This window comes from Cydia amplana, chromosome 2, assembly GCF_948474715.1.
Source record: "Cydia amplana chromosome 2, ilCydAmpl1.1, whole genome shotgun sequence".
NCBI lineage: Eukaryota > Metazoa > Arthropoda > Insecta > Lepidoptera > Tortricidae > Cydia > Cydia amplana.
In genome coordinates this window covers 21889618-21911177 of record NC_086070.1, presented here as the reverse complement: position 1 = coordinate 21911177, position 21560 = coordinate 21889618, and the positions used below count along the sequence as shown (strand labels likewise).

General features: G+C 37.1%; 2 protein-coding genes across 4 annotated transcripts in view; one reads left to right on the top strand and one right to left on the bottom strand.

The window, feature by feature from the left end:
- Positions 1-18636, top strand: part of LOC134660183 (putative ferric-chelate reductase 1 homolog) — a 60631-nt gene extending 41995 nt beyond the window's left edge. For 2 of the 3 annotated variants that reach the window (XM_063515912.1, XM_063515919.1), the window contains exons 5-13: positions 194-347; positions 662-1136; positions 1612-1783; positions 2134-2191; positions 2417-2570; positions 4176-4268; positions 4936-5048; positions 5626-5745; positions 18359-18635. In XM_063515912.1, the coding sequence (XP_063371982.1) occupies positions 194-347; positions 662-1136; positions 1612-1783; positions 2134-2191; positions 2417-2570; positions 4176-4268; positions 4936-5048; positions 5626-5745; positions 18359-18487 (1468 nt within the window). In that variant the 3' untranslated portion in view covers positions 18488-18635. Of the gene's footprint in view, positions 1-193; positions 348-661; positions 1137-1611; positions 1784-2133; positions 2192-2416; positions 2571-4175; positions 4269-4935; positions 5049-5625; positions 5746-18358 lie in introns of all 3 variants that reach the window. The other variant, XM_063515926.1, reaches the window with a different exon arrangement.
- A 1322-nt stretch (positions 18637-19958) lies between these two features.
- On the bottom strand, positions 19959-21559 carry LOC134660171 (DNA polymerase epsilon subunit 2). The gene has a single exon (XM_063515902.1). The coding sequence runs from the start codon at positions 21537-21539 to the stop codon at positions 19962-19964; it is 1578 nt and encodes a 525-aa protein (XP_063371972.1). The 5' UTR covers positions 21540-21559; the 3' UTR covers positions 19959-19961.
- Position 21560: the final 1 nt, after the last annotated feature.

The window sequence follows — 21560 nt, the reverse complement described above, 5'->3', positions numbered from 1 at the left end:
GATAATTTCCATACCTACATACATTATTTACTTGTAAGTTTCTATAAGTAGGTAACCTTTTGTCATTTGGCCAGGCTCTAGTTCTCCAAAGTTGTAATAGATATGATGTTGTGAGCCATTTCCCACTATCAAGATAATGGATTTTGACGAGATTTTCACGTTATGTAACAAAAATACTTATGTTTTATTTCAGAGCAACAGTAGCACAAAGCTATGCGACCTTCTGGAAGAATGTGGAATCGGCAGTGGTGGAAGTGGTGACCCCAGACACCGTGGTCACCACTACGGCTGTGCCTACTACCACTCAGAGGACCACTATGGCTCCTCCTGTCGTTATGGAATCTAAGGTACCTTACAGCAGAGCTTTCTATGTCTTCTACAAAAGTTGCATTTAATTATTCAAAGTCATGCGAACCGAAATGGTTCCGATTTTCGTAATTACCTATCTGATATAAGTTGTTATGTTACCTGTTATTATCTTTACTTATTTTTGGTCACGAATAAACGCTCTCTATTCTATTCTATTCTATTCTAAGTATATCTTTCGTTAACGTTATCAATAATAAGTGGAACCAATTTACTAACTAAGAATCCGGAGACTAAAACAAACCGGTTGCCTGAGATATTAGTGGAAGTAATTGTAACTTAATCCCTATTCCAGCCTAGAGCAGTTCCTACCCAACTCGACACCATCTACCAGGGTTGTGCCGATACTAAGCTCTGCTACGGCGTGCCCCAGAACTGCCTCAACGCCGGCAACTGCAAGGCCGTCGTGGCCATCTTCGTCGCTGGCGACAAGTACACCTTCGAGATCCAGGGAACGGACAACCCTAAATACGTCGCTGCTGCTCTGAGCATGGACAACAAGATGGGAGACGACAGTGCCATGGAATGCGTCAGAAACGACAACGGAAGAGTCAGTCTCTTCACATCCTGGACTTACCCTAAAGCAGAGCCCTACGTGCGAAGATCTGACTCGCCTCAGGACATTGTTCAGCTTTTAGAGTCTTCTGTGATCGATGGGAAGCTGTATTGCAAGTTCACGAGAGATGTGGAATCTAAAGTTATGGGACAGACGTTCAATTTGGCTACAACGAAGTACAATTTAATGGTGGTTTCTGGAGATAGTATGAAAGGTAATTTAGATTTAATTGTCAAAAACAAGTTACTAAGTGGGTTTTGAAGTCCCTGACTTCTGAGCTAGGTAAAGACCTGTGTTACAGAAGTCAGTGTCCTCTCCTAGACAATAGAAACTATATAAGGAACATCGAATCTAGTATGATTCATGATTCAGCTTTTTGGGTAATAAACGGATAATTATTTGTCCAGACTAGTCTTCAAGTCTTTGCACTATTCCTTCTAACCTTTTTATTAAGAGTTTTGTTACCTATCTTAGAAAAAATTGAATGCCAGTTACGTAGTGATTATATTCTCTTTGTGAAGAAACACTACGAACAGCAATTGGCAACGGAGCTTAATTTTTGGTTTCCCATTTGACCTTTGAACTCTCGATTTACCTTCCATACTCGTAAAACATGTTTTGAAATTGCGAGTCCTTCTAATCCGAATAATGCTATGACATGATGTAACAATCTATTGTTTTGCCCACAGACGCCGATCGAGTAGGTTTCCACAGCCTCGCGTACGAGGCGACGGGCGAGCCACTCGCCCTGTCCAGTGTGGGTGCGGCCGCCGGGGCCTCCAAACTGCTGCTCAAGTTGCACGGTAGCTTCATGATCGCCGCCTGGCTGGGAAGCGCTTCACTGGGCATTTTACTGGCACGGTAAGTTTTTCTTATATGCTATAAAGCCTACGGCTGGCGTAATGGCAAGCAACACCGCACGATTACACCTAGAGGGGTGTGCTCGTAGCGCGTTGCCAATTTTTTTTAATGATATAAGGATTCACTGTATTAAATAAAAGTTCATATTGAGAAGTTTAGGGACAAATGCATGCAGCAAACAACATATACAGAACATCCTTGTGGCGACCTGTGTCCATAAAATTTCATTAGGGAATAGAAGGGTTTGCCTATTTAAAGCAAATACTCCAAACAATTTTCTGCTTTTCACTACGATATACAGGATCCGGCTCGAAGGACCATTGTAATTTTTGTTTGATTATTTGTTACAGGTATTTCAGACAGACGTGGGTCGGAAAGCAGCTAGGTGGAAAGGACATTTGGTTTGCCGTAAGTATTGTCAATGAATCGTGACAATTCTAACGAATTTATTTTATTATCTCGAATAAGTAGGACTGATGATCTATGTTGTTAGAAGGTTATAGTTAACTGACAGTCACGGTCACATCAGAGAATGAAGGCCATCTTAGGGTCCGTTGCACCAAACCGTCTGTAACCGTGTTGATTCAACCGGCCCTATAGGTACTCTATAATTTTTTCATGTTTTGTCAACAGTATCACCGAATGCTGATGGTGCTGACGTGGCTGCTGACCGTGACCGGCTTCATCCTGATCCTAGTAGAGGTCGGCGGCTGGTCCACTACGGGAGACAACCCTCACGCCATCACCGGCATCGTTACAGTTGTGCTGTGCTTTATACAGCCCATCGGTTAGTACCAACCCTGAACATTGGCAACAGTACCACAGAATACTGATGGTGCTGACATGGCAACCCTCACGCCATCACCGGCATCGTTACTGTTGTGCTGTGCTTTATACAGCCCATCGGTTAGTACCAACCCTGAACATTGGCAACAGTACCACAGAATACTGATGGTGCTGACATGGCAACCCTCACGCCATCACCGGCATCGTTACAGTTGTGCTGTGCTTAATACAGCCCATCGGTTAGTACCAACCCTGAACATTGGCAACAGTACCACAGAATACTGATGGTGCTGACATGGCAACCCTCACGCCATCACCGGCATCGTTACTGTTGTGCTGTGCTTTATACAGCCCATCGGTTAGTACCAACCCTGAACATTGGCAACAGTACCACAGAATACTGATGGTGCTGACATGGCAACCCTCACGCCATCACCGGCATCGTTACAGTTGTGCTGTGCTTAATACAGCCCATCGGTTAGTACCAACCCTGAACATTGGCAACAGTACCACAGAATACTGATGGTGCTGACATGGCAACCCTCACGCCATCACCGGCATCGTTACTGTTGTGCTGTGCTTTATATAGCCCATCGGTTAGTACCAACCCTGAACATTGGCAACAGTACCACAGAATACTGATGGTGCTGACATGGCAACCCTCACGCCATCACCGGCATCGTTACTGTTGTGCTGTGCTTTATACAGCCCATCGGTTAGTACCAACCCTGAACATTGGCAACAGTACCACAGAATACTGATGGTGCTGACATGGCAACCCTCACGCCATCACCGGCATCGTTACAGTTGTGCTGTGCTTTATACAGCCCATCGGTTAGTACCAACCCTGAACATTGGCAACAGTACACACAGAATACTGATGGTGCTGACATGGCAACCCTCACGCCATCACCGGCATCGTTACAGTTGTGCTGTGCTTTATACAGCCCATCGGTTAGCATCCTAATCCAAGCACTATATATTGGTTGTAGGTAATACAGTCAGCAGCAGAAGTTGCTAAGCGGACGAGGTGTTCAAAATTACCTTGATATATACGTTCTTATTCTCTTAACAATAAAGTCGCGTCAAGATCATTTTGAACACCCAGCCCGCTTAGCAACTTCTGCTGCTGACTGCGAAGCGGAAGTCAAAACAAGTCAACCTTCCGGGCAAATCAGATAATTTGTAGGAGTAGGATAATAACATTATTTTACTAATTGTCACTAAACACAGTGGACGATGGACACAGTGGCTCTTAGATATTTGTTAGAAAGTGACCTCTCTATAGTCTCTATGTCTGACAGGTTACAGACCTTTATAAAGGTACCCCCTGTAGGCCTAGCATGTGCTAGGCCTACAGGGGGTAGGGGGGTAATCATGTGATTGGCGCGACAGTATCTCGCGGCGAGATAGACTACCCGTCTTTTTCTAACTATGTTAATAGAAGAGGGACGGGTAGTCTATCTCGCCGCGAGATACTGTTGCGCCAATCATGTGCTAGCCCGGCTGGTGTGATACATATATACTGTACTTTATATATATTTGGCGCCATTTAGATTGAAATAAAACCATGATCATGCAATAAGTGTTTTTGTTCTCATTGCAGGTGCTTACTTCAGGCCACACCCTGGAACTAAGAAGAGGCCTATCTTCAACTGGGTGCACTGGCTATTTGGCAACGCCGCGCACATTTTAGGCAGTAAGTGTAATTTATTTAATATCCATATATCCCACCAGATACCATTATTCCTTAAACCCATTACACAAAAAACTTGCCAGTTGAATTTGAGATCAATAGTGAAGGAAATATGGTTGAATTTATTGTGTATGAAATCGAACGAAACAGAAGAAATACATTTCTGTTCCAATTGAAAATGATTTAAATTACAAGTAGGTAATTAGTACTACGGGTAGGGCCATAGGGCTATTAGGACTTCGTTCAGAAGTTCCAATTGTTTTCCAAATCCGATATTTGACAAATGATCCTGTCCCTCCCTAACATAAGAAGGTTATCTTTCGTATCTCTAGAAGCATGTAACTCGTGAATAGGGTTTGCAATCCGGATCCGGAATGTATGAAATTATCCGGATCTGGATCCGGATCCGCGGATCTTCCCATACATTTCGGATCCGTCGTGCAAACCCTACTCGTGAATATCATTCACGTACAGCAGGGGTCGGCAATCCAGAAGCAGAAATCACCAGTTTTAGGAATCTCAAAAAGTTAATATCCAGATACCTACCTAACTCTTCAGAGTGGTCCAAGAAGTGTTAATTTTTTGGGTGTCTCGAAGAGTCTAGGCTGTCGCATGCGGCCCTCAAGCCGTGGTTTGCCAACCCCTGAGCTACACTAGTTTCACGTTACAGTCGCAACAATCTTCCTGGCGGTCTACCTTCAGAAGGCGGAGCTGCCGTCATGGAGCGTGTTCGTGCTGGCGGCCTTCGTCGCTTTCCACGTCATCATGCATGTCGTGCTTTCTGTGAGTTCAATATTAATCTGATATAGGTACTACAAATCGCATGCAATTGATACATTGCAGCATTTGGTCGATCGATTGAACTTGTTGCACCCACTTAGTCGGTATTGGTAATGTAATACAAATCGCATTGCGATTTGTTCCAAGGTTACAAAAACAGTGTTCTTCAACCTTTGGGTCACAATCCCTGGGCGCAGCGGGCGAGCAGGGGCTCACAAAGCTTAAATTAAAAAAGAAAGAAAAAGGTACTCATGCCCCTTTAGCATTGCGCTGTAAAAAGGTTGAAAAACACTGTGATAAACTATCTCCGGTGCGACTCAAAAGTCACAAAACATCCAGTTGACGATCCTAACAGATCGAAACATATCGAGCGATGATCGTTTAAAACTTACGTGAGTTAGTTATAAATTAATTTTAACAAACGTAGTTAGACGCTTCAAGCTTACGCTGATAGCTTCCGTATTTGTTCTGTTGGTGGGGGAGTATAGTTAGTAGTATAAGGTAGTAGTAGTAGTAGTAGAAGGTAGCTTAGATTGGGACTAATATTTGTGTGGTGTATAAACGGTGGGTGTTATTCCAGCTAACTGTGTGCGTGTCGGAGGGCAAGATTAGCCGCAGTCCCGTGAACGTGTTCCCTATGAAGGACATGATGGGACAACAGCGGCAGGCCTCGCAGATCGACAGGACCATCGACGCACCGGTAAGCTAGGCAAATAGGTACATAGGTATAGGGTTAACGCATTCACTGCCAGCAACCCGCCAGGCGGGTGCACTATCCGTAGTCGCTTTTCGCTGCATATTGTAACATGCCAGAATCTATCTATCATGTTATCATTATATGTAAACATATAATTATTCTATTTTTAAATCGGCTAAATTTAATTTTTGTTTCTCACGGTAATTGGAACAGCTATTTTTCGTCTTACATCTTAAATAAGCCGAAGTGACTGAAATTCTAGATAAAGTTTTGAGGGGCCTGGTAATTTATAGTAAACCAATTTATTAAGATACTTGTTTATAAAATAATTTGAACTTTATTTCAATGTCATAAAGCTTTTGCATTATAAAACATTGCCTAAAAATTAGATTGGTTCTCTTAGCTCAAGTACTAGTTTCAAATTTCGACTAACACTTCGCACGTCGTCATAAAAATGAATGAGATATGTTTGTTTTGGTCAAAATATTCTATGCAAAACTGAACCATATTATAAAGAATTAAGAAAGGGCGGAGCCCTACAATAAATGTCTCATACAGAAAAACAAAGACTATTAGAATAGGACTGGTCATATGCGGGTCGGGCTTGCGTTCCGGGGTTCCGTACATTGCGCGGTTTTTGGCAATCTATTTTTTATATTAAACGTGAGTGAAATATCTAAACTATTTATCCTAAAATTATAAAAAAAGGAATATATTTAAGATTCTTGCAATGAACTCTTTTGTTTGATATGCAATGCGATATAGTTTGAAGATATTTAATTTGAAATTTTCTTATTTACTCCCCAAAAACGGCATCTATATTTAAAATTCATTTGTTTACAATACATGTTTGACTTTGAGTCACAAGTGCTAAATTAGAATTTAAATAATCCAGTAATTTTGGAGAAGGTAGATTGTGACAGACAGACAGACAGATAGACGGACGTACGGGTGGTCCTGTGGGGTTTCCGTTTTTGCCTTTTGAGATACGAACCCTAAAACAAACTGAGGTGTCAACCCACAGCCGTCATAATAATATTTTAAACCACACCCATTAAGTAGGTCAAGTTGGACCTTATTTTAATTAGTAAATAAGGTTTAATTTGCATGCGATTATGAAGTTCAGCATTAGTTTGAGGTATACCAATGAGGGCAAAGGAACTGGGAATAGCGGGGAAGCGTTATGGCATGGTAGGGATGTTTATAAGGAATTGCACAAGCATTTTCTTGGCCTTCAGCAGTCCGTTGGAACTGGTTCAATAGTGTAGGTTGTTAGGTTAATCTAGGTTGCCTATATTGTGACCTGGCCTGGACTTTGCTAGAATCTTATGATGCTGGTAGAGTTTGGGTTGGAGCATAATATAACGTAACTTGTTGTGGGTTTTTATTTGATAGTTTTAGAGAAGTTCATTTAAATTGTGTTAATTTTTGAGGGTTTTATTGTTTATTGGTTTGTGGATTAGACAAGCGCTAGTATTTTAAATTTGTACTAAGTGAAGTCTAAACTATTGATCAATAGACTTAATAAGATTATAAAGTTTGTGTTGTTCATAGTGCCATTCATAGTGAATTTAAATTATTTTATTTGTTTATTGATTTGTGCTCAGACAAGCGCTAATGTATGTGAATATATTGGTGAAGTTTAGGTTACAAATCAATAGTGTTAAAGGTTTTAAAGTCTTGTTTAGTTTTCAGTGCAATTTATTAATTTGTGATTTAATTGTGTTTAATATATTTAGTGTTTCGTGTATGCTGTTTGCCGATGACATTGTGCTTGTAGGTGAAAACGAACTCGAGGTGCAGAACAGACTTGAGAAGTGGCGGCAAAAATTGGAGAATGTTGGCCTGAAGATCAGCAGATCTAAAACAGAACACATGTTCTGTGATTTTGGCGGTCTCTCCAGTTTTGCTGCCATAAAACTCGACGGCGTTACATTGCCGGTTTGCTCCGACTTCAAGTACCTCGGTTCGCTAGTACAGTGCGATGGCAATATCGATCGTGACGTAAAAAACCGGATTAGCACTGGATGGATGAAATGGCGACAGGTCACGGGAACCATTTGCGATGCCCGAATGCCTCTTCGGTTGAAGGGTAAAATTTATAAATCAGTCATAAGACCTGTCGTCATGTATGGATCAGAGTGTTGGCCCCTAAAGGTGACGGATGAAAAGAGATTGCATGTAGCGGAGATGAGAATGTTAAGGTGGATGTGTGGCGTGACAAGAATGGATAGGATAAGGAATGAGTATATAAGAGGAAGCCTGAAAGTTGCACCCATAACAGAAAAAGTAAGGGCAAACCGCCTAGCCTGGTACGGACATGTGATGCGGAGGGATGAAAGTCATGTGACGAGAAAGGTATTACGAATGAATGTGGAGGGAAGTACAAGGAGAGGAAAACCGAGGAAAAGGTGGATGGACTGTGTGAGAGATGATATGAAACGAACGCAAGTGAATGATGAGATGACGGGTGACAGAGAGGTATGGAAGAGGAAGACATGCTGCGCCGACCCCAAGTAAATGGGACATGGGCAAGAGAATGATGATGATATTTAGTGTTTCGACTAGGATTATTTTAGTGATATTTACACTGAAATGATCTTGGTTGGAGGACTTTATATATTAATTTAAAGTAGTTTTGTGATATAGTTCATAGCTTTCTTATATAAATTATGGGGTAGATAGAACAAGTTCCAATTCAGCACAGTGCTGGGTGGTTGGAGAAATAGGGCGGGTAACCAAACGGTGTCAACTACAGCCCTAGTTCACTAATTGCGGATTTTTGATAAATACCAGGTGGGACCTGGCAGTTCCTGCGTTTATTAAGACAGGTTTTACCCCTGGAATCTGGACGATTTGGGTTGTCAACTAGACTTCTTAAAAAAGCCAGGTTCTAGTCCAAATATCCCGTATCTATGTATTTATATATTCACTTTTATATTACCCTTTTCCGGCTATATATCCGCTGTCCCAACCCCCTGTGTGGATATATTGGCCAGCACACGAGGAATAGGATCTAGACTAAATCGAGCTTCCTCACTCGTCTTAGTTAGCTGTAGACTAGAGATTACTCATTGCACATCGAGTAATTACGCGAGTAAATTAAATGTGTATCCCGGGATACTAGTTTGCAAATATATCGGTAGAGTAGTTGGTTAGTTTAGCTGTTAGGGCTAGGTTTTATATTTGTTTGGCTTAGGGAATTTTAAGTTTAATCTAGGGTTATTAATTTTAATAAAGCCATTAGATATTCACAGTAAATAGCTAGGTTCCCCTTCGATACATTTGATATGGCTATTTTTATTGTATATTACGATTATAATTATGGGTTTATGGGTTAATTTCAAAATAGCAATAGCTAGGATGTAGAGTGGGGTTAGGGATTATTAGGATTTTCTTACATATACTTATTTATGACTTGTTGACAAACTTGACTTATTTACTTATGACTTTAAATATATTTTGGTCCTTTGCAACGCTACTGGTAGAAATATATTGTGGGAAAAACTAAAGTTAATAACCACAATATACTGTAGTATTGTAGAGTCACTTTATAATATTTATTTTGCCTGTCCCTTGGCAGTCTGTATGACGATTTCATTCTGTTTTCTACAGATCTGTAATTTTCACACTTGGCCTTAAAAATACAAGGTCATATTATTATTGAAATATATCAATGAGTGGTTTGTCTGGGCTAGGTCGAGGCAGATGCAAGACCGTAGTTTATTTTGGTCCGAAAGTGTGATTCAGAATGACTACAACAACGGTCTGGATAATATCATTTCATTGTATACTAAAATATGTTTACTACAAAATTACAGTATTCTGGGGATTTAGAGTGGATCAAATACAGCTGCTCTACTACCAGTATTTTGTTATGTTAAATTGTCCCTTTGATTTCCTCTCAATGTTGACGAAAAATGTCACAAAATAATGACTTGGTCAAATGGTGAAGTAGGCCAGTCATTATAAAAGATGTCCCTTCTGGACCACAAAATAGTTCCTTCCGAACTGGGGCGGGGATTCTGACCTGCAACTGGATGATGATCACGGGTGTCGCGGAGGCGGAGCGACATCTATACCCCAAAAACAAAAATGTTTGTAATTGTGACATTTATTAGAATTCATTCTGACATTGACCAATTGACTATTACATTTGACAGACTTTACTACTTTGACATACTTTACTGACGATTTACTATGACATTTCTCGGACATACTTAATTATGACATTTTACTATTGACTTTTTGTTTACATCATATTACAGACTTAGTCAGACTAAGTCTAACATTACTAAAACTTGCAATAATCTTTCTTACAACTCGGACATATATTTTATTCAGACATAATTTACGGTTTAATAATTATTTGACATTATTAGGATTCATAACTCTTTCCTTATATGCGAAAAGGATTTCGGTTACTATTAGCGGTTACGACGAAGGGTTCTACATAAACACTAGACGATCATTTGGCCAATTTACTGATCCAATTCAAGATATTAACTTATTTAATTAGCTTTTTAGGTCATTTACATTACTTTTATATTTATTAATAAAGGTATTTACGGATTGCGGTATTTTAAAGGGTTTTAGAATTTTAGATTTTCTTATTGGAATTTTTAGTATTTTAGGCTAGTCTAGATCTATCTAGGTAGGGTAAAGTAGGGTTAGTTGAGTAGAGAGGTGGGAGAGTGTTACAATTGGTGCCGTGACCAGGATAAAGTTTATATCATTTAATTTTATTAATTTGTACGATTGGTTCCGTGACCGCGGATAACTTAAACATATTTTTATAGTTTATATTTTATAATAATTCGTTCATTTATAAAATTATGCCGTGATTGTTTTGTTTTGTATAATTTATATTGAATTAAGTTTATTTAATTTGATTCTATTATTTGATCAACGTTATTAGTTTCATTTTAATTTTGAGTTATATGTCTTGTTTTGGATCAAAGTTGTTGTTATAGTTGATTTGTGAAAACGGTCGATTATAGCAACACAATTGTTGTCGTGAAAACGGATAGCATATTATGGGATTGAGTTTTTGTATTAATTAGTAAACGCTTTTTATGATCATTCTAAAAATAAATTTTAGGCGTATGTATTCATTGCCAAGTAAGTCATAGTTTTTACATGTTTTTTACGCGATGAAATATTAGAACTTAAAAAAAAGTGTTATTTGAAAGTAGTTAGCTAAAATTATTAAAGTTTTATACATGGGGAGGCGTACATAGTAATGCTTAAAATAGTGTAAAGTTGTGGGTTTTGCTGTTATTAGATTCTGATATGAATATTCCAGTCGTTGTAAAATATAGAAATTAGAAATTCGTCACTAGTCACAAAAACAAGTCGTGTCAGCCACTTTACCTGAAGTTGAGTCTGTTATTGTTTAGAGTTAAAGTCTTTCGTAGAAGTTACAAAAAATCGTCGCGCCAACCACTTGACTGCAATATGTGTGTTGTTTTCGTTATCGCTCGAGGTTAAAGAGTGAATGTGTTTATTTTTTTATCATGTAGGGCATAACTTTTAGTGTAAAGTCAAATAGATATTAAGATTACTTACGTTTTGTGCCGGTGTTATGCTTAGTGCTGTGGATAACATTATTTTACTAGAATCACTAAAATTTAAAAACATTAAAAATAGTAAGTAAAAGATAGTAAGGAAATAAAATAGTATAATTCATCAAGGTATATTAGTAATTATTTAGGTATTTACATGATTGAACATTAACATCAAATTACTTATTTCATAAATATTGTAGGTCTACTCAATATTGTTAACACTGCGTTATTCAACAAACTTTTTATTACAAGCCCGTAGGTACGTTGACTTGTGATAACTTCATACAATTGGGCTTTACGTTGGTGCGCGTGTTCGCTCGGTGTTATATGAAAGGGTATATCTTTATTTTTTGGATTTTTGAGTAGGTATAGGAATGCGTAAGTTACTCAGTTGCAATTAAGCTATTGTTTTATATCTAGTGGATATTGAAGCGGTTTATAGTTTTGGGTATTAGTGTTCTTATGTGTAAACAATGGTTGTTAAGAATATTACAATTTCCGGGCTAGAATTGAAATATTGTATAATTAAAAATATATCAGTATTGAAGTTTAACGTTTTACGATATGTAAGAATTAGGTCACATTGTAGTTTGAATGTACATTTACACGTTCAGTTACTTTGTGATTTTACCTTTTCAGTATAGATACATTTTTCATTTATATATTTACATATTTACCTAAATGCTAGGAATATTTATTGTCATTTTAATATTCAGTAATACAGTAAAACATTTTTCTATAAGCCACCTTTTTGCGTTTGAATTAAATAATTTTAGATCCATGACTTTCAAATGATTAGGTAATTTGTTGTAAGTTGTGTCACATACAATAAGGGCGTTTTTGCAGTGAGTGACAAGTTTGGCTTAGTTAACCTATGTTGGTATTTAGATCTAATTGCGTGGGCACTTAAAAGAGTTAGGCTTAAATAAAAATAAATAATTATAATTTCAATAAATAATTAGTACGTTAGGTTAAAAAAAATAGTGAATTTCAAATTACAAACAATTCATTTACGTTAGAATTTCTAGTAGTATCCAATTCAATTAACAGTTTTATTTTTATAGTTGGTAATATAATTGATCATCATATTAAGTTGCTTCTTTTCATGACAAAAAAGTTTTAATTTTAGTTGGTCATTTTTAAATATTTTCAAAGTTTAACATGTTTATTATATTTTGCTGGGCTCTCCATAGTTATATTTTATGTCAAGTAAAAGCATTAGTATTGTAGTTTTTTTTTTCTATCACAAGTTGGTATAGATATTTGAATTTTGACTTAGTAGTATATTGCATTTTGGTATTTTCAATCGAGTAATAGAGTCATAAAAACAATAGTAGTTTTTTTTATAATAGATGTATTGATTGTATGTTTGCTAACAGTGAATTTTCATAAAAAGATTACAGATCATTAAAACTTCTTTGATTTCAATTATTTTATTAGCGGAAGTTTTGTTAGATTTTCAGGGGTGTGTGAAAGTGAGCAAGGAGGTGCATAACTATGACGAATGTTTGATGAACAAAAAAAAATATATGCAGGACCCTGGGAAGATAGCAAGACTATAATCAAAACGCTTTTTTGACATTCTGTCTGGAACATTACACTATACAAGGGAGGTAACACGGTAGTTTGGTGTTAGGTTAGGCTCGCTAAAAAAAAAAGAGCATATTTGCAGATTTATAAACTGCCGCCGTGTTATTTCTACACTACACACAACATCAGAATAGAAACCCACATACCCATCGTTAATGTGACGTCATAGTGCTTTCTTCATATGGAAAAGCATAATGCGAGATGAGCTTAAAAAATGTTTAAAGATGAAGTGTATTATTTAGCTCATTTCGAATCAGGTTAATGATTAGTTGTGCTTTTTTATTGGTTAGTACTATTTAAATGTTTTATTATATACAAAATGATGTTTGTATTGAATACATTTTGGCGCTTCATTGTAGAAGCTAAGGGTTAAGCAGAGCTTAATCTTTTATTTTAACGTCCCGTTAATGATGTACATGCTCCAGACTAGGAAAGGCTTTTTGGGGATATAAGTCATGAGTTACGGTGTTGGAATTAAATCTTTTAAAAAAGAAAAGCCCGTCGAGTGGCATCTCCATATGTTGCTTGGCAGAAGAGGGAAGCGACTCGTCGAGTGGCATTATATGCTGCTTGGCAGAAGGTTCAATCTTGTCTTACGAAGGGATACGTTAAGTTCCTTTCTTGGTCGTCAAAATGCAGACTTAAGTCGGAAACGTGCGTATGTATCATTCGGATCGATAGAAGGATCACAACTTCTATTCTCTTGTTGAGGCAGGATTAACTGGTTGCGCTTTTAATTGTTTATTTTTAACATGACTGAACTTGTTAACTTATACTCTCAGAAGTGTTCATTCCTCTGTTTGGTTTAAACACACACTACACACAGCCGCAACAAAAAAAAAGGCACACACAGAAGGGAAGAATGTTAAAAAGGTTTCTTATTAGAGTTTAATTGCATTATTTTGATTACGATTAATTGTCTTATTTTGGTTTCATTCGAAAATTTACTTTCGCAAATATATTGTTAATATATTTAAGCTACAGCAAATTTTGGGAGGCGATTGTAACATGCCAGAATCTATCTATCATGTTATCATTATATGTAAACATATAATTATCCTATTTTTAAATCGGCTAAATTTAATTTTTGTTTCTCACGGTAATTGGAACAGCTATTTTTCGTCTTACATCTTAAATAAGCCGAAGTGACTGAAATTCTAGATAAAGTTTTGAGGGGCCTGGTAATTTATAGTAAACCAATTTATTAAGATACTTGTTTATAAAATAATTTGAACTTTATTTCAATGTCATAAAGCTTTTGCATTATAAAACATTGCCTAAAAATTAGATTGGTTCTCTTAGCTCAAGTACTAGTTTCAAATTTCGACTAACACTTCGCACGTCGTCATAAAAATGAATGAGATATGTTTGTTTTGGTCAAAATATTCTATGCAAAACTGAACCATATTATAAAGAATTAAGAAAGGGCGGAGCCCTACAATAAATGTCTCATACAGAAAAACAAAGACTATTAGAATAGGACTGGTCATATGCGGGTCGGGCTTGCGTTCCGGGGTTCCGTACATTGCGCGGTTTTTGGCAATCTATTTTTTATATTAAACGTGAGTGAAATATCTAAACTATTTATCCTAAAATTATAAAAAAAGGAATATATTTAAGATTCTTGCAATGAACTCTTTTGTTTGATATGCAATGCGATATAGTTTGAAGATATTTAATTTGAAATTTTCTTATTTACTCCCCAAAAACGGCATCTATATTTAAAATTCATTTGTTTACAATACATGTTTGACTTTGAGTCACAAGTGCTAAATTAGAATTTAAATAATCCAGTTATTTTGGAGAAGGTAGATTGTGACAGACAGACAGACAGATAGACGGACGTACGGGTGGTCCTGTGGGGTTTCCGTTTTTGCCTTTTGAGATACGAACCCTAAAACAAACTGAGGTGTCAACCCACAGCCGTCATAATAATATTTTAAACCACACCCATTAAGTAGGTCAAGTTGGACCTTATTTTAATTAGTAAATAAGGTTTAATTTGCATGCGATTATGAAGTTCAGCATTAGTTTGAGGTATACCAATGAGGGCAAAGGAACTGGGAATAGCGGGGAAGCGTTATGGCATGGTAGGGATGTTTATAAGGAATTGCACAAGCATTTTCTTGGCCTTCAGCAGTCCGTTGGAACTGGTTCAATAGTGTAGGTTGTTAGGTTAATCTAGGTTGCCTATATTGTGACCTGGCCTGGACTTTGCTAGAATCTTATGATGCTGGTAGAGTTTGGGTTGGAGCATAATATAACGTAACTTGTTGTGGGTTTTTATTTGATAGTTTTAGAGAAGTTCATTTAAATTGTGTTAATTTTTGAGGGTTTTATTGTTTATTGGTTTGTGGATTAGACAAGCGCTAGTATTTTAAATTTGTACTAAGTGAAGTCTAAACTATTGATCAATAGACTTAATAAGATTATAAAGTTTGTGTTGTTCATAGTGCCATTCATAGTGAATTTAAATTATTTTATTTGTTTATTGATTTGTGCTCAGACAAGCGCTAATGTATGTGAATATATTGGTGAAGTTTAGGTTACAAATCAATAGTGTTAAAGGTTTTAAAGTCTTGTTTAGTTTTCAGTGCAATTTATTAATTTGTGATTTAATTGTGTTTAATATATTTAGTGTTTCGACTAGGATTATTTTAGTGATATTTACACTGAAATGATCTTGGTTGGAGGACTTTATATATTAATTTAAAGTAGTTTTGTGATATAGTTCATAGCTTTCTTGTATAAATTATGGGGTAGATAGAACAAGTTCCAATTCAGCACAGTGCTGGGTGGTTGGAGAAATAGGGCGGGTAACCAAACGGTGTCAACTACAGCCCTAGTTCACTAATTGCGGATTTTTGATAAATACCAGGTGGGACCTGGCAGTTCCTGCGTTTATTAAGACAGGTTTTACCCCTGGAATCTGGACGATTTGGGTTGTCAACTAGACTTCTTAAAAAAGCCAGGTTCTAGTCCAAATATCCCGTATCTATGTATTTATATATTCACTTTTATATTACCCTTTTCCGGCTATATATCCGCTGTCCCAACCCCCTGTGTGGATATATTGGCCAGCACACGAGGAATAGGATCTAGACTAAATCGAGCTTCCTCACTCGTCTTAGTTAGCTGTAGACTAGAGATTACTCATTGCACATCGAGTAATTACGCGAGTAAATTAAATGTGTATCCCGGGATACTAGTTTGCAAATATATCGGTAGAGTAGTTGGTTAGTTTAGCTGTTAGGGCTAGGTTTTATATTTGTTTGGCTTAGGGAATTTTAAGTTTAATCTAGGGTTATTAATTTTAATAAAGCCATTAGATATTCACAGTAAATAGCTAGGTTCCCCTTCGATACATTTGATATGGCTATTTTTATTGTATATTACGATTATAATTATGGGTTTATGGGTTAATTTCAAAATAGCAATAGCTAGGATGTAGAGTGGGGTTAGGGATTATTAGGATTTTCTTACATATACTTATTTATGACTTGTTGACAAACTTGACTTATTTACTTATGACTTTAAATATATTTTGGTCCTTTGCAACGCTACTGGTAGAAATATATTGTGGGAAAAACTAAAGTTAATAACCACAATATACTGTAGTATTGTAGAGTCACTTTGCTTATGAAAGAAATATTTATTTTGCCTGTCCCTTGGCAGTCTGTATGACGATTTCATTCTGTTTTCTACAGATCTGTAATTTTCACACTTGGCCTTAAAAATACAAGGTCATATTATTATTGAAATATATCAATGAGTGGTTTGTCTGGGCTAGGTCGAGGCAGATGCAAGACCGTAGTTTATTTTGGTCCGAAAGTGTGATTCAGAATGACTACAACAACGGTCTGGATAATATCATTTCATTGTATACTAAAATATGTTTACTACAAAATTACAGTATTCTGGGGATTTAGAGTGGATCAAATACAGCTGCTCTACTACCAGTATTTTGTTATGTTAAATTGTCCCTTTGATTTCCTCTCAATGTTGACGAAAAATGTCACAAAATAATGACTTGGTCAAATGGTGAAGTAGGCCAGTCATTATAAAAGATGTCCCTTCTGGACCACAAAATAGTTCCTTCCGAACTGGGGCGGGGATTCTGACCTGCAACTGGATGATGATCACGGGTGTCGCGGAGGCGGAGCGACATCTATACCCCAAAATCAAAAATGTTTGTAATTGTGACATTTATTAGAATTCATTCTGACATTGACCAATTGACTATTACATTTGACAGACTTTACTACTTTGACATACTTTACTGACGATTTACTATGACATTTCTCGGACATACTTAATTATGACATTTTACTATTGACTTTTTGTTTACATCATATTACAGACTTAGTCAGACTAAGTCTAACATTACTAAAACTTGCAATAATCTTTCTTACAACTCGGACATATATTTTATTCAGACATAATTTACGGTTTAATAATTATTTGACATTATTAGGATTCATAACTCTTTCCTTATATGCGAAAAGGATTTCGGTTACTATTAGCGGTTACGACGAAGGGTTCTACATAAACACTAGACGATCATTTGGCCAATTTACTGATCCAATTCAAGATATTAACTTATTTAATTAGCTTTTTAGGTCATTTACATTACTTTTATATTTATTAATAAAGGTATTTACGGATTGCGGTATTTTAAAGGGTTTTAGAATTTTAGATTTTCTTATTGGAATTTTTAGTATTTTAGGCTAGTCTAGATCTATCTAGGTAGGGTAAAGTAGGGTTAGTTGAGTAGAGAGGTGGGAGAGTGTTACAATATACGGTTTTTCCCATGTTATCGGCTACGTTCGTAGCGCGTAGCAAGCGCTGGCATTGGGTTGTGTTGTGTACCTACCCCTAAGACATCATTATAATTAAGACCGAGGAGGCGCACCCCATCTATCCTCGTAGGTAGGTCGACAGAAGGTGCGCAGGTAAGCACTATTACACCGATATCACAGGTTGGGTACCCCTGAGACAGCGTATTGACCGAAGGTTGCGCACCTCAGCTTTTAATAAAATGGCTCGTATACATATTGATAGAGGCACCCTAATCCAATCTAAGAGACTTTTAGGAATACGTTAAAGCACAGATCATATAACACTAGGTTAATGGGAGAAAGCAGTATTGTGTGATCTCGCTCTGCATCGCTGCGTCCCTTCGATAGGCCTACCCTTTTTTTTTTTTTTTGATGACCCAGGGGGAATCCCTTATGGATCCCACTGGCCCGGGAGAAGCCCTGTGGGTATGTCCGACTTCCACGGACTAAACCCCCTGGGGTGTTCCGCCGCGCGCTTTGTAGGCGGGGTTTCGGGAACTCTATTGTAGACCTCCGATACCCCGTCGGCGATGCTTTTGCGAGCTCATCATAACCCAACATGGACCCAACATATAGGTATACGAGCAACGGCCAATAAGAAGGAATGTTTTATAATTTCAGTTCTCCAGTTTCCGTCGACTGCTTCTCGGCATCTACGCGCCCATAATCCTCATATTCGTCGTGGCCATGATCTGCCTAGTCGCCCTCGCGCCCATCGGGGACACCTACAGCACCATCATGGGAGCTTGAACCTTAATGCTTTAGCGATAAGATTAGTTTTAGGTTGAAAATGTAAAGCACACTTAGGTCTTTTCACAATTTAGCTTAAAGTACACATCCAATTTTGAAACGTAAGAAGCTTGGTTTTAGGTTAAAAATGTTGAACATGTACTTAGAACTTTTTAAAAGTCAGATGCGGTGATTTTTTATGTTCCACTGCCGAGTTCCGATATTGACCGCTTTAATTATATTTATTTTTTTATGACGGTTTTAAACGTGGTTGTAGATTTTGAAATAGTTTTAGATAGGTATATACTTACTCAGTTATGAATCCGTCCATAAATAAAATTCAATGTTAGATATAGGTATATTATAAAACTTTGGAACATTTTAAATATAGTGAGGTAGTAGACGTTGTTGGTTTAATAAGAAATTATAGCTGGTCAACCAAATCTTGTCAGTAAAAAAAGGCACGAAATTCAAATTTTCTATGGGACGATATCCCTTCGCGCCTACATTTTTCAAATTTGCCGCCTTTTTCTAGTGTCAAGATCTGGTTGACCAAATATATTTTAAAATTTTATTAATTTAAACGTTCAACGTTGCATTTTATTGGTGTGCGTCATCTTGTGTGAATGTTCCATGAAGTTCATTGATATAATATTGTAATTTTATCACGACCTGTAATAAATTAGTCACTGTAATATTTCTTAAAGTGATTACTAGACTAGTGGTTACGTTTGTCACGAAAATAAACAGTATTCAATACTAGTGTTTAAAAAGAATGTTCAATTTTTGTCGTAGTCTAGAGCAGATTTTACTCTTGAATATTTATTTATATGGTGTAATTTGAATCTCTTATAGTAAATAAGTAATGAATTATATTAAAGGTCACTTTCGTAATGAAACTGCCATAATCAATTGGTAATATTTATAATATATAAAGTTTACGAATCATTTTCATATTTCTTAACTTAATTTTTTTTTCTCCCTAATTATCTTCCTTTTTTTAATATCTTTAATACTCTATGAAACTTCTCTCTGTTTGTAAACCTTTCCCTGACCTGATCTGATAAAAATTCAGTTCCCTCAATGTAAAAGGCGGTTTTTTCAAACGGAATTAATTATACAAAACTGACACTGCCATTTTTTTGTAAGTGGCCAATGTTTTTATTAGTCATTTTCGTAGTGATTTTATGCTCCAACCCTGTACAATAGATTTTTTGAAAAATATATATTGTAAATATTTGTTTATACAAAATTAAACAAAAGTAAAATGTATAAATTGTATTATTTATCAAATTTTCCCCTATAACAAATAACCATGTGGCTCTACCAGTTGACTGCAATAGTTCTTATGGGAAGGAGTATTTTCTAGTACAATACATTACATTACATAGTTTTAGACAGAACATAGTTTTTAAAATTCTTAAGATTTTGCAGTTCAATAATTTTTCCATATGATTTTTTTGCTGAATTGTGCAACAGGAGTATCAATTTATCATCAACTATCTTCTTTGGGTATTTGTGAATCTTCAACTGTCTTTGAAGCCGGAACATAGACTTTGAATGAAAACTCTGTCCTAGGGAACGATCCTGGATTAATAATCTGGCAGTCTTGGTATGCCCTTGTATAAGGCTGGAAATGATCCGCCACCACCATCAGGTCCGGCATCGGGTACAAGCTTAAAGCATCCGCATGCCTCCAGTAAACCGGTTGTATTCCTAAAGACAACGGAGACAAAGTACACTGACTCAGCAATGTTTTTGTCAAATGGTCAGGTATATCACCCGTTTCCGGGAAATGTATCGAGTTTCTACACATTTTTGTCACCAAATCCTGCCTTATTAAGATTATTTCTTGTGTGCAGTATTGTATTCTGCAGGGGTTTGACGTGAAAATTACTGAATCTCCCAATTTATCCCTTATTTCTTTTGTAACAGAGTTTGGGATTGCAGGTCTAGGCAGGATGTTAGGTGCAGCGGGATCTCCTCGGCCGGGGACAAAGATAAACTTACAGAGTTCTCGTAGTTTAGTGAATGGTAAGAGCATGTCCGCTAAATTGATTAAGGCCGCTTTGAGCTGTGTACTATGTTCGTATCCATAAGGGCATGATAAAAACTCTCCCATAAACACAATAGCGATAGGTGGGAACTCATTATAACCAGTAAATAATGTTTTTAGCTTCGCCATCACTTTGAGATTGTCAAACCAAACATCAGATAAGAAAATAAACATTCCATCTTCATTCTCTTGCTCTACTTTTAGCAAATTTTGAGAATTTTTTAATAAGTTCTTTGATTTTCCTCCAAAAGTGTTCAAGTTTCCGAAATAGTTCAAAGATGTTGCCCTGCTCTCTGAAGGTGGTAGAACTAGACCCATCACATGGAATACCTTGTCTTCAAAGAATCCTTCTGCTAGAACAAAGCTGCTTTCCGTAAACAGTCCTGAATGGTACCTAGTTTCCTTCATATCTAATTCTACACTCCCAGTTGGATCTTCTAAGTAGAACTTACCTTCAGTTAACTGAGTTAACAGACCTAACACTATAACCTCGTCAACTCTGCTTGAGGAACTAAGTAGAACCTCGATTTTTCTCAACTGAAATCGTTTCTCTTGCTCCATAGATGGCAGTACTTCTTGAGCAAACAACTTGTTTCTAACAGTCCTTTGCCAAATAATAGTATATCTATCTATCAAGTACTGGGCTTTCCATTTAGGCTCTGGGTACAAGTGGCGGTCGGTACTCACGCTTTTACTGAACTTCTTCCTTTCATTATCATATACCAGTTTAGGAATGCTAAAGGCATCGATCACACTCAGTACTGATTCAGTCTCTTCGAGTCCGGCAGTAGAGCACTCCCTGTAGGCAGTTTCTAGATGTTCCTTCTCTAAAATAGGCTGGGATATACACTGGTGCATTAAATGGGCGGTTAACTTGTCGATCATTTTGGTTCTTTCGCGCGGCGTTAGAGAGGAAACCTGTTCGGTCACAAAGGTGCTGGCTTCGCGACGTATTGTGAAGCCGCTAAGCTTGAATGCATTGTTGACCTCCGATCGTATCTTTTGCAGGTCACCCATGGTTTGAGAATATGCTTACTG

Excerpts from the sequence above, each read along its gene's own strand:
- LOC134660171 (XM_063515902.1), bottom strand. The coding sequence starts at position 21,539 with ATGGGTGACCTGCAAAAGATACGATCGGAGGTCAACAATGCATTCAAG.